The sequence below is a fragment of the Mauremys mutica genome, chromosome 5, assembly GCF_020497125.1.
Source record: "Mauremys mutica isolate MM-2020 ecotype Southern chromosome 5, ASM2049712v1, whole genome shotgun sequence".
Taxonomy (NCBI): Eukaryota; Metazoa; Chordata; order Testudines; family Geoemydidae; genus Mauremys; species Mauremys mutica.
This window is the reverse complement of record NC_059076.1, coordinates 67,319,507-67,340,996: the sequence shown is the minus strand read 5'-3', so window position 1 is coordinate 67,340,996 and position 21,490 is coordinate 67,319,507. Positions and strand designations below refer to the sequence as shown.

Below are 21,490 nucleotides of genomic sequence, written 5' to 3'. Positions count from 1 at the left end.
TAGTTAAACAATCCTACTTCAATGATATTTTGGGGAGGTGGGGGGAGTAAGGATATGTCTACACTGCAATTAAAAATCCATGGCTGGCCCATGCCAGCTGACTGTAGCTCATGGGGCTCATGCTAAGGGACTATTTAACTGCAGTGTAGATGCTTCGGCTCAGGCTGGTACCTGAGCTCTCAGAGCCTTTCACTTCAGAGGGTCCTAGAGCCAAGGATCTAGCCTGAAGTCTACTCTACACCACAGTCAAACAGCCTCTTAGCCCGCGCCCCTTAGCCCAGGTTAGCTAGCACGGGCCAGCCGCAGGTGTCTAACCTAGGAAATTGACTACCTCCTAGTTACCCATTACACACACACACACACACACACACACACACGAGACAGCAGTGATCAAGTGACCTACTTTAATAAAAGTTCAGGGAACAGAACAGTCTCCACAATTAGTTAGGTCAAACCCAGCCGACATAGTAGTAACTAAAATTTATTGCCACACGATGGCTATTCAGTGGCCTATGTCCAATGACCTGATTTTCTCAGTCTAGTTCCTAAATGAACACCTACAAAAACAAAGCACCAGTACTAACAGGCCCACTGCAGGAAGTTTCTGCAGAGAAGCCAAGGAATGACGATCTAAACTCAGCTACCTTCTCATTCCAGAAAGCAATCCCTCCAAAACAGATCTGTAGGGCAGCATGAAGAAACCAGTGCCAATTCCAATTCATAGGGTCAGAGTTTAAGGCCAAAAGAGAAAACTTGACCATCTAATCTAATCTCCTGTATGTCACAGGTCACCAACACCACCTACCACCCACACACTAAACCAAACAACTGAAATTAGACCAAAGTATTACATCCCAAAGGAGACCAGACATACGTGTCATAAGCAGATAACAGGAGTGACCAAGGAGCACCAATGCCTGAGACCCTTGCAATGGCAGGGAAATAAGTAAGATATACCCAGAAATCCAGGCAAGTGACCCTCACCCACACACTGCAGAGGAAGGTAAAAATATAAGGTCACTGCCAATCTGACCCCAATCCCACATATGGTCATCAGTTAGACTCTGAGCATGTGAGTAAGAACCAGTCAGCCAAGCACCTGAGAGAGAATAGTTTGGTGCCACGTCAGACCACTGGCGCACACCATTCAGTGTCCCATATCCAGCCATGACCATCTCTGATGCTTCAGAAGAATGAGATCAAAGGGGGGGGGAAATTGTTAATCTCTTTCTGACCCTACAGGTGGCTGGCTAAAGCCCTAAGCATGAACTAGCCCTTAGGAATATAACACATACCAATGTTGATTATAAAATAAAATATTTTGGTCTTCAGGACAGTCAGACCAGCACATTTCTCACACACTGAATTTGCTGACATCTGTACTGTGTTTATTAAAAAGAGCTCCCCTAAGCAATAGCAAAAAGAACGAGGAGTACTTGTGGCACCTTAGAGACTAACAAATGTATTTGAGCATAAGCTTTCGATAAAGTGGGTTTTAGCCCACAAAAGCTTATGCTCAAATTTGTTACTCTCTAAGGGGTCACAAGGACTCCTCATTCTGTTTGCTGATACAGAGTAACACGGCTACCACTCTGAAACCTAAGTAATAGGTTATCCAGAAGCGTGTATACAATAGCTCTAAATACAACATCAAATGTCTCTCACTCTGAGATCTTCATATAATAGGTTTACTCTCTTCCTAATTTAGAGTAAGTTTAGGCTAGTTTGTTCATTCGTACTGTTTCATGACTGTTCATTTCCTCCTTAGCAGGAAGAAAGTTCAGTAAACTGCTTAGCATCTCAAACAGTAAACAAGGATTTCGTCAGAGCACATCAGACAACCTGACCAATATCCCCAGAAAGTCTCTATAGAAAACTCATGTTTCTGGCTTCTGCATAATTCCTTCATGTAATAACCTCAACTTGTTTGCTTATGCTCTTATTGGCATAACCAATAAGCTGTTTTTTTAAAAATTGAATTTCTTTGTGAAAGGTCCTGGATCAACAGCCCTGAAGACTAGAGGTTTCTGTTTTCCCATAGTTGGGCAGCAATAGTGCCAGTTTCTCCACAATATTCCAACCACGAGTTGGGGGGACTACACATCGACATACCCATTCAGTCTTTACTGTCTCTGAAGAGATGGCAAACAAGTATGACAGTTTGGGGTTTGTGTAATACATATACCTGCCAACTAGGAATTAAACAAAGGCGAATTTATTTCACATAGACAGGGTCCTATGTATTAAACACCTGTGGAATTTGCCACTGAAATCATTCCTTGCTCCAAATAGTGCTCCAGAGTCTCAATTTCCATTTTTTTTAATGTTTCTGCCCCAGTGGTTGTGCAGACAACACTGAAAAGAGGAACAGAACAAACTGATGCAGTGATGTTTTCAGAGTGTGCAAGCAATCTGAAACAGCCATGAGAGATTTGAGCTGCCTCGTTTGTTTAGGTTAACTCCGAAACCTAAAGATGATAACCTGCAACATACTGAAAGTGTGGCTGGTGTAAAATAAACTGAATATCAAAAGAGGTACTACTGAACTAATTGTATTATTCATGTTAATAATTCAATCCTATATATTAAGTTTACCTGGAGATATCACAGAATTGAGATTTTTTCCAACATACACATACAATGTACATTGCTGCAAGATCTATATCCCTTACTTGCTAAGAAGTACACTGTGCCTTGTGTACAGGCAACATGAAATGCAAAGACTCATATTTTTCTGTACCTGCTCACTTTTAAACCCTAATATCTACCTTTCAGAGCAGTTAATATTCAGTCCTAATTATTCTTTTGTCCAGTATTTTTACTATATTCTGAACTGAAACCCCTTTCACAAAGGTAGCCAAAACCTACCCAGCAATTGAAGCTGGTGTTTGTTACTCTTACGTTGTCAAGGTATTGTTAATCCTCTTTTTAGTAGGGTTAATGTTTGGAAGAGGGAATTCTGGCCTTAAAATAGAGTATTCTCTACGTAAGATTTCAGCAGCAGTATCTTGTAATAGTCTTCAAAGTTAGACACAACATGGTATATTATGTATTTTCTAGACTTAAAGGATACTGATCTGATTTCCCTTAATCAACATGTGTGGTTATTTGCATGTTAATTCTGTTTGCATGCCAATAAAAATCAAATTACACTTCAAGTTCTGGGTCCCTCAAGATGCTCTCCAGAATGCCACTTTTCTCACCTCTGCACAGCAAGTAGCTGTTTTTCACTTACTGCAGAACAGAGTAGTGGGGGAGCAGACAATATCAGACAAGGTCCAATCTGGAACAGAAAAGTATCATTCACTTGTGATGTCATTACACAGATACCAGATCCACCCAACACGCTATATGCCAAGATACTGCTACCTCCTTCTCAGTCTCTCTCTCACCAACGCAGGATCCTGATGAGAGAAGACGTTAGAACTAATACCCATTACAAAAATTCCTTCCACAACAGTAATTCTCAGACAAGCATGTACAGAATATTTGTATGTCTGAGAACTCTGTCATATGTCTTCTGTAATAATACTCACATCCTCCATATTTATATTTACTTCATTAGTAAGCCCTCTCCAAGTTTTATGAAATTCCTCAACAATAAGTAATCTTGCAGTATTTCACTCAAATTACACTATTTTCATTTAGCTGAAAAACAGATTTTTCAAGGACAAAATGCTTCTGAAAAAATATTGCCATACTGTAACAGCTTTGGTCCTTCATTGTAACAGCTACTTTCAGAGAACTACAAGAAAGGTATACTAACTTGCTACCCCTAAAATCTATTAATTTTCCCATATCTTTCATCATCTGCACATAACATTCCTTCTTCACTGAGAATAATGGACAATAGGACTTCAAATATTCACAGTAGCACATTTTCCCCCCTCCCCCAAGTCTTTGTTTTGGTCTTCAGGGCTATTTTAAAACTGAACATCTACAATTAGTCTTTAAAATCAAAGTCTGAACTACAGCCTTTTAGTTTCAAAGTGAGAGAGACTTCTTGTCAAGATGATATGCTGCTACTTCGGAAAAAAAAATACAAAGGAAAGAATACGTAGAGACAACAGAACAAATAGGGACACCATTTAGCTATGAAAATCCCATTGGGGAACAGGATCATTTTGCTCCCTTTAGCACAGCCTACAAAAGACGTTATGTGGTACATTTACAAAACAAAACAAAAATCTTCCAACTTACTACTACTACTTTTCTATTTTTAAAAATACCTGTAAACACTAAAATGAACAAGGAACTTGGCTATGAGATATACACAACTCTAGTATGTCTACACCCTACATATTTTAATTGTTTTAATCAGTGTCAATAGATGTCTATCATAGACCTTCTAACACAGTATAGATTATATTATATTAAAATCATATATAATTACTACAAGTATTTATTAGATGCCCATCACTAGTGCACATGGGTGCCTTCTGAGTCAAAAATATATTGCAAACCAAGTTTCCTTGCTTTCCACCCATGATGACAGTTGGTTCAAACACTGATGGACTAGATGATTCTTGAGAAAACATAAAAGTTTATCCTTCTGAAAATACAAAAATGAACTTGCTTTGAGAGCACTCTTCTCTAATGATTTGTCCAATGAAAAAGTGAAATTAAAGAGAGACTGTTCATCATTACTATTGCTGTTCAGAACGCTTTGGACAGCAGTGAAATTGCCATTCATCGACTCACTTTCACTCTGCTCAGGCTATGTTTGGGAACAGCACACCTTCAGACTATATTGACCACTGTTTATATTTTCTGTGAAGAGATGGTAAAAATATATATTTTAACCTCACTCTAAAAAAACCACAACTGCATTACCACCTAGTCATCTGGTCCTTCACTTCTTTTGTGAGGAAGTTTCCTGTAAAGTCAACTGGAATTTTACCTGGGCAGGAACAGCTGAATCAGGCTAAGACATTATGCTAAAGAGGCACCCAACACCCATCCATAGTTAAGGGCATAACCAGAATTCCATTATAATGACAAGAATACACACACACACACACCTTCTTAGATGAAACTATTGACCAGAATTTGTATAGTAGATTTTTATCATATTTTTAAAGGTGTAGGTTCAGAATTATTTTTACATGACAAAGAGTCCCCAATTTTCACATTAATAAATTATTGGGAACTTTTTTACAGTCATTTACTGTACATCTGAACATTGATTTATTGTAAACTTTTTGAAGATTCATGAACACGAATTCATTTTCATTTTTACACATGTACATTTCCCAAAATTCTGAAATGAGAAAGTTATAGAATTATATTTTTCAGTTATGCAGTTATACAACTGGCATTTTTGACAAGAGCATATGACATGACAACACACACACATTCTGCAGAATACAAGCTTTCTTTTTTAAAAAGCAAATTTCCATCACCTATAGTTGAGTAAGTAGCATTAATCAGTTCACATTCAGGATGTCTGAAACAGTATGAAACATAGGGTAGACAAAATGGGTAGGTGACAAGAACTTTTGACTTCTAGAACTTCAAATGACAAATGGTCCTCCACTTCCCATTTCAATGTTATTAACATGCAATATTATAAATACTTTTTTAAAACCTAGAATATTAAAACAAAAATTAAATTATAGTAAAAATTCATGGTCATGATACAAACTAAAGAATACATATGGTTTGCATACTCACCTTCCATTTTCAAAGACTATTTCTACTCCCTTGCCATGAATTAACATTAGTTCTAGATGATTAAAAATCATTAACAGAACTTTTCTTCAGCTAGTAACGTACCAAAATGGGGATGTCTTCTATAGGAAAGAGTTCCCCAGTACAACCAAGAGAAAATAAAAATTACTTTCATGTTTGCAATACTTTTCTCTCAGGGACAAGATACTATATATTACAGAAAATGATTTATCTTATTAAAAGTAATTTTAAGTTCTTACAATGACTGTTCAGTGTATGTATGATGGCTTTAAGAGCTATCAACTGAACAGAGACTTGCACTTTTACCCTAGAAAAGTGAGTTATGAAAACCTAAATTATAGGGACCAAGCCATTGGTAAAATGAGCAGAGATCACTTACCAATAATTCACCTGAGCAGACAGCTTATAAGAGTTCTGGAAGTTGAGAACAGTAGTTGTTACAACCAGTTCATCCACTGGATTTTATAATAGGCTTAGAAGACTACCTTTTCTGAAAAAGGATTTAAAGCTATTCTAAGCAGATGAATAAATGTACTTGCTAGGTAACGTTTGGTACAGAAGCCTACATACACTTCTTTTTTTAAAACAGATTCATAACAAATATCAAGAGCTGATGTTTGTCAATGGAGGAAAAAAACATACAAAAGTGTGCTGCAGTAAGCATTATGCCATTTACTTGCATCAAGCTTCAATTTTATTCCCACAGTGAGCAAAAAAATATTAAACAGATTATGATTTTTCTCCATTGCTAGTTCTATCAGCAGACAGGCATGAAAACTGGTAATTTCTTCTGCCCAGAACTGATTTTTCCACTACTACTACAAATTTATCATTCCAGCATGAGTCTTGATACTGAGATTCCAACTGCTGTCTCAGTAATACAATGGTACTACAACAACCTTTTTGTGCTGCAGTTCTCTCTTCTCCTGTCCCATCATCACTCCAGTCTTGTTTTCTCTCCCTTTTTACTCAGATTTTCCTTCTATTGGTTGTTCACTCACTCCCCTTGCTCACCAGAAGGTTCATGCTGTTTGGAGGGATGGGGGTGTTCATTGCTACTTCTGTGGGTAGGGACACATGCTCCCAAATCTGAGATGCAAGTTGAGATAGCAAACATAAAAAACTTGGGCTGATGAGCTGCTTCCTGGGCTTGTAGCCTGGTAAATACAAACTGCTCGCTCCTGAGGCCACCTATATTAGAGATCAGTGCAAGAGCAGGAAGGGAAGGTGGGTTTCAAAAGTTCCTTACTGCTAACTTTAAATGTGTCTGAATCTACTGACAGCTCCTCTGTCATGCTGCTGCTGCTCATAGCTTTAACAAGAAGAAAAGTAAAGTTCACTGCTGCTACTGAGGGCACTATGGGAAGCAGTGAAACTGTCAGGAATCGTGTTAATTTCATACTGCTGCAGCTTGGAGAAAACTATCAGTAGAGGAAGGAACTGGACCACTACTCATAGGGGAGGACCGCACCAAAAGACAAATTGGCAGAATAACTGAATCTCAACCTCCTCACAGCAGTCAGGAAGATATGAAGGACAGATGAGGCAAAAGAAAGGCTCTTTCTCCCTTCCAGAAGATATGAAGGCATAGAGTTTCAAGTTTATAAGACACCTAATAGCCATGTTGATAGTGGCTGATGCTGAAGATAAAACCCCAAAGCAGTGTCCAGGGCAGGGCCAGCTTTAGGCACTGTAGGGCCCGATTTCAAAGAGCTGCTGCCGAAGACAGCGGCAGGACTTCGGCGGCAGCTCAACTGGCTGCCGGTGCCTTCGGCGGCACGTCGGTGGAGGGGCTGGCCCGATTCGCGGGAATCGGGTGAATCGCCCTAAAGCCGGCCCTGGTCCAGGGACTGCACTCACCAACTAGGAATAACATGTCAGGAAGGAATTAGACTTTTCAGCAGACTGCTGTCTCAAGATCCCACTAGTGATTTTATATTTGTTCTAGTTTATCCCCCCAAAAAGGCTGCTTCTTTCCCATTCCAATTCCAACCTCCACTTCTACTCTGAACAAATCCCTTCAACTCTGCTCTCCTCACTACACACAGACACACACACACACACTAACCCATCCAAGCATTTTCCTATCATATTTTCCACATGTGGACCTCATGCCTCTCCAGTCTCCAGCCCATTCATAGCAATGACTTTTGCCTCTCTGTACCATCTCTTCCATACTCTCTTTTCTTGTGCTCTGATGACTCAATTGCTGATTCCTCCTGCTCCACAATCTCCATCACCCTGGACCTCTTCAAAAATCTATCGGGCCCCCACTCTTGTCTTCCTGCCTTCCAACTCTCTTTCACATGCCAGTGGAACCCTCTGGAAAAAGTACCACAACCATGCTCTGCTACAAATTCATTCTCTCTTTCACTTCCATCAGCTTCCTGGTCAACCAACACTAACTTCCCCTCTTCACTAATTCACACCCACAATCCCAACCCCTGGTAGACCACTTCTAGCTCCCTCCTCCTCTATGCAAGACCCTGTTGATATTTTGAGTAGTCTTGCCAATCCACCATCCAAGTTGAGGCCCCATCATATGGGACGCTACATAAATTCTCTATCTTTCTGAGCACTTCCCCCAGGCCCCTGATACCAGCCTCAGCCACCTGTTTGTTCATGGTTCCTAGAAAAACCTTCCCATGTTCTTCCATGCTGACTATTAAGCATTGAACACTCTCCTTGAACTAGTCTAATGAAGTATTTGATGTAGAGGAGTGATTTTAAGACAAACTTCCTCCTATGATTCTTACAGGAAATGACAATGTGAAATAAAAGGCAAGTGTGGGTCATTATAAGCAGAGTAGACATTTATAATTAAGGTTGTTCTAACATTTTCCATGAAAACTTGGTTTTCACTTCTAGTTTTGTCAAACTAACCATTAAGGAGGAAAAAAAAAAAGTTTTGCATGCTTGGTCTCTATCTCAGGTTGATTTTGGGGGGCATTTCCAAGAGCAATGTTAGTGAAAAATAGGGAGTTTTGACAATTTTTTTTTTAACACAAAACTTTTGGTGTCCTGAGAGGTTTGAAGTAGGAAGCTGAAGTCTGGCAGGCAGACAGCGCTGAGATGCAATGTTTCCTATAAAATTATGTTCAAATTTGGCCAAGTTGTAAGCCAGACGAAAATCACCATTTTGTGTATGCCATAGAATTTAGACAGTAATTCTTCATTTTGAGTATTCCAACTATGCAGAGCATACTCCCAGACCACACAGACTCCATCTCCAACAAATGCAGTTACAGTTCAAGCTGGAATGGTGGTGGCAACATTCCTTCAGAGTATCCTAAGGGAATTTTCATATACCAACCTAGGAAATAGGAGGAGCATGAGTTCTAACCTTCTCTTTCACTCACAGACTCATAGACTTTAAGGTCAGAAGGGACCATTAGGATCTTCTAGTCTGACCTCCTGCACAATGCAGGCCACGGAATCTCACCCACCCACTCTTGTTACAAACCCCTGACCTATGTCTGAGCTACTGAAGTCCTCAACTTGTGGTTTAAAGACTTCAAGGTGCAGAGAATCCTCCAGCAAGTGACCCATGCCTCACGCTGCAGAGGAAGGCGAAAAACCCCCAGGGCCTCTGCCAATCTGCCCTGGAGGAAAATTCCTTCCCAACCCCAAATATGGCAATCAGCTAAGCTGTGAACATGTGGGCAAGACTCACCAGCCAGACACCCAGGAAAGAATTCTCTGTAGTAACTCAGATCCCACCCTATCTAGTGTCCCATCACAGGCCATTGGGCATATTTACCGCTAATAGCCTAATTTTGGCAGTTCATTGATCTTTGACTATCTCATCATACCATCCCTTCCATAAACTTATCAAGCTTAGTCTTGAAGCCAGATATGTCTGTTGCCTCCACTGCTCCCCTTGGAAGGCTATTCCAGAACTTCACTCCTCTGATGGTTAGAAACCTTCATCTAATTTCAAGTCTAAACTTCCTGATGGCCAGTTTATATCCATTTGTTCTTGTGACCACATTGGTACTGAGCTTAAATAATTCCTCTCCCTCCCTGGTATTTATCCTTCTGATATACGGTATTTATAGAGAGCAATCATATCTCCCCTCAGCCTTCTTTTGGTTAGGCTAAACAAGCCAAGCTCTTTGAGTCTTCTTTCATAAGACAGATTTTCCATTCCTCAGATCATCCTAATAGCCCTTTTCTGTACCTGTTCCAGTTTGAATTCATCCTTCTTAAACATGGGAGACCAAAACTGCACACAATATTCCAGATAAGGTCTCACCAGAGCCTTGTATAATGGTACTAACACCTCCTTATCTCTGCTGGAAATACCTCACCTGATGCATACCAAGACCGCATTAGCTTTTTTCCACAGCCATATCACATTGGTGGCTCATAGTCATCCTGTGATCAGCCAATACTCCGAGGTCCTTCTCCTCCTCTGTTACTTCCAAGTGATGTATAGTTTATAACAAAAATTCTTGTTATTAATCCCTAAATGCATGACCTTGCACTTTTCACTATTAAATTTCATCCTATTACTATTACTCCAGTTTACAAGGTCATCCAGATCTTCCTGTAGGATATCCCAGTCCCTCTCTGTATTGGCAATACCTCCCAGCTTCGTGTCATCCACAAACTTTATTAGCACATTCCCGCTTTTTGTGCCAAGGTCAGTAATAAAAAGATTAAATAAGATTGGTCCCAAAACCAATCCCTGAGGAACTCCACTAGTAACCTCCTCCCAGCCTGACAATTCACCTTTCAGTATGACCCGTTATAGTCTCCTCTTTAACCAGTTCCTTATCGACCTTTCAATTTTCAAATTGATCCCCATCTTTTCCAATTTAGCTAATAATTCCCCATGTGGAACCGTATCAAATGCCTTACTGAAATCATCTGTTACCTTCTCAAAGAAGGCTAGTGTTACAAAGAATAGTAATGTAGGTACACCACAACCCGCCTTGGGTAAAGCCTCACCCATATTTTCCTACTTTCTCAGATATTTCCCCCCTCCATTTTATATATAAGGTAACTAAATCTGAAAATTTTTTCACAAGATCATACTGGGTAGGACAGAAAATAAAGCCCAAGACTCATCCATTCAATTACATACTTCCTCTCAGAATGAATATGCTAAATCTATGCACATGACTATTGTGTATGAAAAACTGAACTGCTCCAGCGTACCCATGTTCACAAAGTGCTTTGAGCCTTACAGATGAATAAGCACTATATAAGTATGCAAAGCATCACTAAGCAACTGGCACCTAGGATTTTACTCTTAGTCCCTTGCTTTAATCACTAGACCACACATCTTTCTCCACAGCCATCAATAAAACCCTATAATCCTGATTCCTAGGATTATACTGCTATCTGGCAAACAGTTGCTAGTAGGCTACTTAAAGCGTGCACTACAACGTCCTCCATTGACCGGGACAAATAGAGGACAACAACTCACTACTGTCTTAGCTAATGGAGTTTCTTCTTTAGATCAAACTGCAGTTTGTGATGTGTATATGAGGGGTTGCTATACATGTGGGGTTGCTGAAGTTGTACTGGGTGGAATGTCCATTTCTCAGATTTATTTTTTAAAAACTCAAAATTCCATAGGGGAAAAAACACACTTAAAAATGACATTGTTAAAGCTACGAAGTCAAACATTCTGAAGCTGGCAAATACCAGGACTAAGGTTGGGTATATAAACTTGGTTCTGCCCTCATGTGTACGCATGACAATCTTTGATTTCAAGATCACATGCAATTTTTTTCTACAGGACCGATGTCCCATTCAATGGAAAAGTTTAAGGGTGCATAGGGCATGGGGCAGAGGACTGCAGGAAAAAGGATTGTTTTGTGGTAGGGCTCTGGACTGGGACCTCAAGAAAACTGGCTTTTATCATTGGTCTGCCAGAGACTTCTGTATGATGTTGGCTAAAAAAATTTGAAGTGGCCACTAACTGTATTCTCATTTTCTGGGAACCCAATTTGAGATATCTGCTGCCCAATTTTCTGAAAAGCTGAACACTGGCAACTGCTTCTGAAGTCAAATGGAGCTGCAGATGCTCAGCACCCAGTCATGAAGGCACCTGAAATTAGTGTACGCTTTTGCAAGTTTTGTCCTTAATATTTTTGTGTCTGTTGTAAATCTCTAAAATAGCGACAATCAGTATATCACTGCCTCACTGAGGTTTTGTGAAAATAAATTAATTAATATTTGAGGCGCTCAGATGCTACCATCACATAACACAAAAACCCACAAATAAAAATTCCATATTCAGTGCAGGCTTTGAACAGTGTGGGTCAGACATTGAATGATAGGTATAAAAAACACATACTAAACCACTGTCTCGCTTACTGGGCACTACACATCTATACACTCGATGAGGCATGAATCATAATATGCCATCATGTACTTAAAAACTATCATCTTGTATACACATAAGGGGGCAGGATTTTCTAACTTTTGACTGGTTGTCTTTGCAACCTTAACACATTTAAGTCAACATAGCACTATACAAACTACCACTTATGCCGGTTTGGGTTTTTTTGTTTTGTTTTTTCCCCACACCCCTGAACGACATAAGTTTTGCCAATATAAGTAGTAGTGTAGACGTGGCCTCAGATTCTTTTTACTTTAACCCCTGCCTTGCCCCACCCCCCACTACTCTTCCAGGGGTCTTCTTCTGTGCCTGGGAGCATGCACATTGTGGTTATCACATAAGGAGGAATTGGGGGCTGACACATGCTCAGAGCAGGTGGGGTGTTCAGGGATTTAGCAGACAACTTTTAACTAGCTCTGAACGTTTGCAACTGGTGATTTTCAGAGACCACAAGCAGCACTAGCCACTTCTCCTATCCCAAGGAACATCCTCTTGCGAAACCTCAAATATTTGTCTCACAGTCTTGAGATGCTAGGACTTTTCAAAGAAACTTGGGGAAAAACATTACATTGACAAGAGCTACCTATTTTCCCCCCAACACAATTTTCAGAGCAGTTAACATGTAATGGAAGTGGAAGTGTAAGACAATCTTAACCACAGACATTGCTACAAGCTCTGCCTATTAGAAATGTCTTGGAATCATCAAGTTGTGCACATAGCTAACCTATGTAACCTTATCACTATTCTCCTTATCCTCCCTTTCCTCGTATTTATTACACCCACTTATTAGGTCTGGTCTTAAATTTAATTCTAAGCACTTCAGGACAAAGACTTCATCTTCCCATGAATCTGAATATCAGTTAGCTCCACAGGGCCAGTTCCTGACCCTCTGGGCTCCAATAAAATACAATAAAAAGGTGGTTTAGTCCTTCAGCAGGCAAGTGCATGGCAAGTTTTTCAAGCCCTGCCAACCAAGCCCAAATATCAAAGCGCTAATAATCTCACAAATTTTAGTTACAACTGCCACTATTACTAAAAGTTGACAAAAGCCATTTATTGAAAGAATATTTTATTTGATCCATATTAACTTTTTACTAGTTTCAGAGTGGCATGAAGTATAAGCCCAGAAATCTTTATAAACAAGCTTTTTTTGCTTTAGTTTTATTGTATCCAGTTCAGAGATTTTGAAGTACATATCATGTAAGTGAAACCACTGCATTTCTCATTCTTCCATTGGACAGGATTGGAAGTTTGCAAGTGCATCAGGCCAGGCTAAATAATAATGGGATCAGTGTTTCACCTGTCCAGGACTAAAGATACTCATGTTATAAATATTTATGTCAATTACAGTTTAGCTTTTTTTCCTTTTTACAAATTACTCTGCATTTTTATTCTGAAAAAGAGAAGTGTAACACTTAATGTCTTACATTAGGGGTTCCCAAATCTAAAACGTTACATTGCTGCTCATTGGGCTGGCTCTCTTCGTTTCCAACTGCCCATGTGCATTTAAAGATGGTTAAAAATACATTTTAACATAAACATTCTCCTGAGGTATTTGCAACCCAAACCTCACAGCATGTTGCTAGTGCAGAAGAACCTGAAAGTAAAATTAACAACAGTTGTATTTGCATATTGTTATTGTCCAAGCTAAATGCAAAAAGTAGACAGCAAAATAAAAAATGCTTTTTTAAAAAATTAGTTTTAATCTTCAAATGCATTTATAAGATGGCTAAGAGATCTGCATTTTAAAAATATATCGGACCTTGTCCTTTTAACCAAGTACCACATACAATACCATTTGAAACACTTGTTTTCTATGACCATGTAGCACTACAAACAGCTTTACACTCATTTGGAACGATTCAGCAACTTAATGCTAGATCAAGAAGTGAATGTTCATGCCTGTCCTCTATTAATGAGTTCTCACACAATTAAACTCTTTCATCAGTTACCAGATAAAAGAATGCTGTATTCCATAAACAATGCTACTGGAGAACATGCTGAAAATTTAATTAGAACAAATATAGGTACCTCCTATAGTTAAACCATTGTTTCCCTCAAATACTTGGCAATGGAATATCTGCCAAACAGAGGCATCCTCTCTTGAGGTATTCTGACATTAACAGATGTCACTAGTATTGAGCTATCGGTAACTAGATAACCCTCCCCTTTCAACATTAAGCATATTGCTAATGCCACTCCTCTGCTACTAATTATTCTAGTACTGAATTTGTTGAATGTACCAGACTGACAAATTCCAGAAGAGTGCTTTAGCAACTTGTCCATGGGTTTAGGAATTATTTGTATCAAGTTCTTCCCACAGCTCTAATCTTACTGTAGGTGATTTAAGTAAAATTATGCAAAAATTAACAATTTACATCTGACCACTCTACTCATCAGTTCATGTATCATATAGAAATGGTAATGTAAAAACCAAGTAGTTTAGGTTTCAAGTTCTTTTTAAAGAGGACTTTTATTCTTCACAGTAAGCTGCAGACAGCATAATATTTCACTCAACTAGTTTTACTTAACTATTAAACCATTAAGAAATTGTTTTCAAAAGGCTCAAAGCCACAATATAAAAAGGGTTTGAAAAAAAATCACTTCATTACATAAAGCTTAGGGGCATAAATCTGTTTGTAATTCATTAACATTTAGAGGTTTAACTAACTTGTTTGGTGACCAAACTTTCTATTTAAGTCTTCAAAGAAAACAACATGAATAGCTTAATAAAGCAATTACATAAGAGTTATGTTATACAATACACACAATGAATAACGCACATGTAAAACAACTGGCCATATGCATTTTGGGTTTTATTATTTTCTAAGCTTCTTTGTGAATTAGGATACAACACTCCATTGACTAGAATAGTTCAGGTAGGCTTTGAATACCCACTGCATAAGCAAGGACACTCTCGCACAATATTAAGTGAAAGATTTTTCTGCAATAATCTCCGAAGCAATGCTCTGAAAGGACCTTTTAAAATCTGTCCAAATTAGAAAAGGACTTCTGCACTAGGGAAAAGTACTAACAAGATTTCACTGATTCCTCCCCTTCATAATTTAATCATATATAATAATCATCAAAGCTGTGTGTTCAAACAAGGGCTTGCTATCCTGCAGTCAGTCCTCTGTTCTCATTTCAACTCACAACGAAGTCATTATAGTAAATTTACATCACAATTGAGGACAAAACACTAATATCAAATGCAGAATTACAAACGTCACAGAATAAGGATGAGAAGCTGGTCACATATAGAGAACTCTTGTTAAAACAGAAATATATTCAATAAGCAGTGAAGGGAACAAAGAAACATGACTTACAGATGCTTCCTTGACTATGCACATTTCTGTCAATATAAGAGTGTACATTCTCCTCCCAACCCTTTTTCATAACAGTCAGAATCATGCCACTTAAGAATATCTGAAGATTCCTCAAAACAAAATGAAATGACTACCTTGCTGGGAAAATCTGGATTATTATTTAGGGAAGACAAAAAGCAAAAGACCAAGGCCTTTATGGCTTGATAAAAATACTGCTTTTCAAAGTTTTGCTTGTTAACTGCAAAGTATTCAAGAAAGAAGCTTACTCACCGCCACATTGTCTGCCCTAAGATTAAACTGAAGTAATTCCTTCTCAGAAAGAAAAAGAATATATAAATGATTTTAAAAAAAAATAAAAAACCTCAATCCACTCAATTCAGAAAAAAACAGATGAAAATGAAGGTGTAAATTTTCAAAATATAAGCCTTTGCCTCACAACTACTGTTAAAGAAAATGAGTTTAAACATCTAAATCTCAAAAAATATATATACATTATACATTCTAAAAAGTATAAAGGAATTTTCCTCTTTCAAGCCTTCTCCCCAGAAGCAATAATAAGGACATTTGATCACCAGCCTCAAAGACTTCCAGCACTGCCAACGCAGCATGTTTCCCATAGATCTGGTCTTATTTGTTAACTATTTTGGCCAGTCAGAGCCTAATGGATTTAGGGTTTCTTTCTGTGTAGACTGCTACAGTAGGCTTTTGGTGTACCGATACCTGAAGTTTTGCAGCGTTAATACAATCCCAGTGTTCTGGATTTAGCGTTCTACACTGCGTTCTTCACACTGGCTCTACCCCCTGCATTCATGCTAGTGTCTTCACTGCGTCATTTCTTACTCTTTTGTTTTGTTTTTTAAAAAAACAGATTGGCAGGGACACCGGAAAGTTTAACAGTTCACTTTATTTGGCACAGATATACGACTGTCACAGTGGAAGTTTTGTCTCTCACAGGCTGGTTTGAAGGCCCACTACCTGACTGACTGATTTCTGAGCAACTGCCAATATCCCTGCTGCTGACCAACTGACAGTCTTTTTATAATCTTCTCCCAAGATCTCTGACATCCCTGTCTGACTCCCATTACTGGAATTTAAGCTTCTCCCAGAACAAGGGATCTTGCTACGTTAACAAATAGTATCCTTCTGAAATAACAGCACTCTGTTTCCAAATCTAACTTTTCAGTAACTATGTGCTACTTTGATACCTAGAGGATTTCATACTGGTGCCAACATTTAAGGCAAGTACTATAATAGACATTTGTAAAGGTCAAGCAAGGACACAGGAACACAACTTTATCTTCAACATAATAAAAGGAATTTGTTCTAGAATGAGATAATTTTCTCTATGTTTTTTCATAAAAGCAGGACCATCTTTTCTAACTGTGATACACATATATATGTGCCATACTTTTCCATATGTGATCTGACTTTGTCACAAACACCAGGATGAAAAATATCCACAATGTATCCACAATGACTTATCTGAAGTAGGAGGAAGGAATTCTGGATGCTGCCTAAAAAGTCAAAGTTCTTTCCTCGCCCCCAATTTAAAATGTCAACAGCCAATCAGAAAACTGGCATAATCATGGTAATTAAAAATAAAGCCCCTCACTAAGATCAGGACACACTGAGATCTGAGAGAAACAGGACAAATCTTTAGAAAACAGGACAGATGGCACTGCAACTAATGAGCAAAATAACTCCTTGAATCATTAGCTACTGAACTACAGCTTGACATAGGGATCAGCATAAAGCTTATTTGTGTTTAGATGGTTGGCAGCAATAGCATCCAGTCACCACTCCAAAGCAGAAAGAACTCACTCACCTTGACGTGATTTTAAAAAAACAATTAACGGTCAAAACATTTTTACACATTTTCTTACCCTTCTCTCTCTAATGTTTATAAAGCCCTGGGTGCTTTCAATCCTGCAGGAGCAAATGACTGCATCAATTTTTATTTATCCCACACATACACACACACAACCCCACCCCAAGTAAAGCCTGATTCAAGTATTTCAAAAATCCTTCTCCCATACTACTGTGTAAGATTTCACCCTATTTTGGGGAGGATAGATTTGCCAAAAATACCACACTCACCTCTCCTATAAATGTATGGGCCAGTAATGCTGTAATGAGCTATAGATGTACAAAGTTAATTCAATTCCAGAATTAAACTACTGTACTTGTGTTAGCAGCAAAGAATCCTGTGGCACCTTATAGACTAACAGACGTTTTGCAGCATGAGCTTTCGTGGGTGAATACCCACTTCTTCGGATGCAAGACAGATACATAACCTCAGTTAATCAATGGCCAACAATATAAAAGGCCACTCCATTGTGCAATATGAAAAAAATGTATTCAAAATATTTCCTTCTCTTTCCATGAGCTAGCAATCCTATACATCAACATTTTGGCTGAGTAAAGTTTGTATAACAATGAATATGTTGTATCATGCACTCCTATGTGCACACTATGGTATTCAAAGTTTCTATTAACAAAATAGTGTTTTCTTTTAAAACAAACACTTTTCAAAAGGAAAAGAGGAAAACATAGCAGGAGTTACTAAATCTGAGTGTTTCCCACAGAGTCAGCTTTCAGGATTTATGAAACTCACAGCCAAAGAGGTGCCCCCCTCCCACCGACTCTGCTGCTGTCTGACCACACAGATGGGTTCTCTGCCCAATTTTAGGCAAAGAAAGAGCTGGTGGGAATGGAAGGACAGACTAAGGGGATGTGAGCCCCAAAAAGTAACAACACTACGAGGGGGGGGGGAGAGGAAGAGAAATCCTAAAACTAGTGCTGGTTGTGAATTAATAGGACTGTTCCTCCAGCCCGTGAGTGGAAAAGGGGATTAGAGATGTCTGAAAACAGATTAGCTAGTGTGCGTACGCACAGATCGAGAAAGGAGTACTGGAAACAGATGAAATGTTTGCGATATGTGTGTGAGACAAACAAGAGATAAACAAGTAGCAGCTATAGGAAATGTTGGCAAACGGAGGACTCGTTATCCGGGGGCTCTGGTCGGGGTGAGTGGAGGGTGAATAAGGAAAACTGCACTCTGGTACCTGGAAGCACGTATAGGAAAATAGTTACCTGTTGCCCCTGTGTGTGAGGTACCCAGGGGGCACAGATCAAGTCGTGCCTGCATGTACCTTGGGGCTTCTGGGCAGGGGAAACAATGGGGGTAGGTACCCGAGATTAGGCTCCTCTTGAAAGGGGAGCGAATAAACAAAGGCTGTAGGGGCTCTTCTCCAGCCGATACCTGGGAGGTTGGGACAGTGCGGGGTAGGTCCAGGGCGCGGGGGGTCCCCTCTGGGGCAGTCTGCGGGAGCGAGGGAGCAGGGCCGCTGGGGGGGACAGGGAGTACCGGGGCTCCCCTCCGGGCCGCTGGGAGGAAGGAACAAGGGGGTGGGAAGAGCAAACGGGTACCTGGGGGCTCCTCTCCGCCGGGTTTTTCATCACCGCCTGGCGGAAGCTGTTATCCACGTACGACGCCATCTCGCCCCTTCTCTGCCCCGGGCTGCAGCGCCCCGGCCCCGCCGCCTCCTGCCTCGGCTCCGGCCGCGGAGCGGGGTCGGAAGCTGCGCCGAGCCCCGGCCCAGGCGGCGCGCGGCGGGAGAGCGGGGCTCGGTCCCGCCGGGGTCCCGGCTCCTGTCGCTGCGCGGCGGGCGCGGCCTCTCGCTGCTCCGGCCCGGCTCCGGGCTCGCGGCCGCTGGGGTGAAACACCGGGACTCAGCAGCGCCGCCGCCCGGCCAAGCCCGGCCGGCAGCGGGGAGAGCGGCCCGGGGGCTCCCGCGGTCCTGGCGCCAGGCGGCGGCTCCCGGCTCCTACTCTACTGGGCTCCGCCGTCCAGTTCCGCGGCTGCTGCATCCCCGCCGGCGCCTCCCATCCGGGCTGCCGGGGGCTGCGGGGCTGCGCTCCCGGCTGGGCGCGGGGAGGTGGCTGGCTCGGCGCGGGCGGGGCCGGGCTCTCAGGGGGGGAGCGGCCTCCTGCGCTGGCGGCTTTGTGCTGCTGCAACCATGGTGAGGAGCGAGCCACACCGGCGGCCAGCGGCTCAGCAGCGCTCGGGGAGGGGCCGCGCCCAGCTCCCGCCCCCCGGCCCGGCTGGGCTCGGCTCGGCTGACACGTCCCTGCCGTGCCCGCCGGGCGCCGCCCGCTATTGTTAGGGGGTTACCAGACAGCTGTACCGTCCCCCCAGCTCAGCCCCCTCGCACCTGGGCACTGCTCTCAGCACCCCGGAGCCCTGCCCTCCCTCCCACAGGACACACAGACCAGGAGGGAAGCTGTACGGCCACCTCTCGGCCGCGAGATGCGGGGCAGGCGTCAAAGCCTAGTGCCCCTACGAGCAGCCACCAGTCCCCATGGGGCGAGAGGCCATCTCTGGCAAAGACAGGACTAAGGCCACTAGGGTTTATACCGCAAAATCAACACCTTAACTTGGTAAACCAACAGGTGAAAGGTGCAGGTACCTATTCAGAGGATTGTAATGTGGCATAACCAGCTATAGAAGCAGATTGCCAGACTCTGCATCATATTCATTTCATAGATGGATTTAAGTTATGGCCCAATGCGGAGGACATTGCAATAATTCATTTTAACCCTGGCAAAACTATAGATTGTCAAGGCTGGGAGGGACCATTATGATCATCTAGTCTGTTTTACATTTAACAGGATTTAGAATTTCATTCAGAAATATCTGCATCAAGCCATAATTTCTGATGATAGCATATTGTTTAGAAAGACTTCCAGTCATGATTTAAAGATGTCAATTGATAGAGAATGTACCACATTGCTCAATAAAATATCCTAATGATTAAACGCTTAAAGGCCAAAGAATGTTGATTACTTATTCAAGAGAACTGCCAGGGATTTCAGTCTGTGACTATTCACACACCAGTGCAGGAACCCTTCCAGTATACCAAGGAGCTATTGTATAACAAGATTAGTTCCATGGGTTATAGTAGGCAGGTCACAGAGGAAAGGCTGGATTTTCTAATAGGAGCCAGAAGTACATGCTGCTGCTGTCATCATCTAAAAGCAGCTAGGAATCTAACAAGATCCCCAAATTGCAAACAAATATCTTCAGCAGGGGCCCTATAGAATCTAAACCAAATCCTCATGGCTTTCCCCAATTCACCACAATAACCTCAGCCCACATCCTCACTGGTATTTAGGTGTTGTTCCCCCTGACACCAAGTGAAATCCTCAGCCCTGGACTAGCAGCTTAGGCTCCCCATACAATGTGTGGGAGGAGTTGTTCACATAAAAAAGGGATCTTCAGAAGCTAGCACATTGACTAGGGAGTTGCCTAAACTAGCCAGGAGTGAAATGCCAGGGAGAGGGACTTAGGATGTTTAAACAGCTGGCCTGATGCACAGGCCAGAGGTAGGCACCTCCCTCTGCTTGGAATCTTCATCTATAAACCTTCTCCTAAGCCAGCTCTGCCACTTAAGTAGCCTATGCTCTTCTAGACGAGTCTGTCTTGTGCTCAAACTTGAGATATCTCTTACACTTGCACTACACTTCCCTGAGCTACTGGCGGTTGTTTGGGTGGATGGGTGGTGTGCTATGTTTGTGGTCTGTATCCAGGCTGCTTGCTTCAGGGTCTGACCAGTTTTAGGCATGCTCAGAGAACACCTACAGAATTGTGCCCTGTTGATAAGATAGGCATTCCACGGCCTTGTTTGAGAATCCTGCTTCAGGGCCTCCAAAGTTTCAGCTTGAGCTAGAACACTGAGCTGCTTGGTATCTGGGAATGGTGGCATCAGGATTTTAGGCAGCTTTTTGAATGCTGACCAGCAGAAACTTAGGCTCACAGGGGACTTTTAAGCACCCTGACTCCTATTGATTTCATTGGGAGTTTGATGCCTAAATACTTTTTTAAATTTGGTTGTAATTTCTTTGGCAAGGCCACTCTTGTCACTCGTCTCTATGCTAATCAGCATCAGTCAAATGTCTTCTTTACATCACCATTATGTAAGAGAAGAACAGAGAAAGAAAAACAGTGTAATGTTTTAATTTTCTTTGGGTCCCCTAATGGATTTTGTCTTATAGGAGCCTTACTTTTAAACTATGAGGTCCTTGCAGCAATAACTGATGTCATTTGTATTTACCATAA

At 41.2% G+C, this 21,490-nt stretch overlaps 1 protein-coding gene across 1 annotated transcript in view; it reads right to left on the bottom strand.

Annotated features, from left to right (window-relative positions):
• RAPGEF2 (Rap guanine nucleotide exchange factor 2) overlaps positions 1–19,366 on the bottom strand; it is a 307,928-nt gene extending 288,562 nt beyond the window's left edge. Inside the window, exon 1 of the mRNA XM_045019477.1 lies at positions 18,802–19,366. Coding sequence (XP_044875412.1) covers positions 18,802–18,870 — 69 coding nt within the window. The 5' untranslated portion in view covers positions 18,871–19,366. The remainder of the gene's footprint in view (positions 1–18,801) is intronic.
• Positions 19,367–21,490: the final 2,124 nt, after the last annotated feature.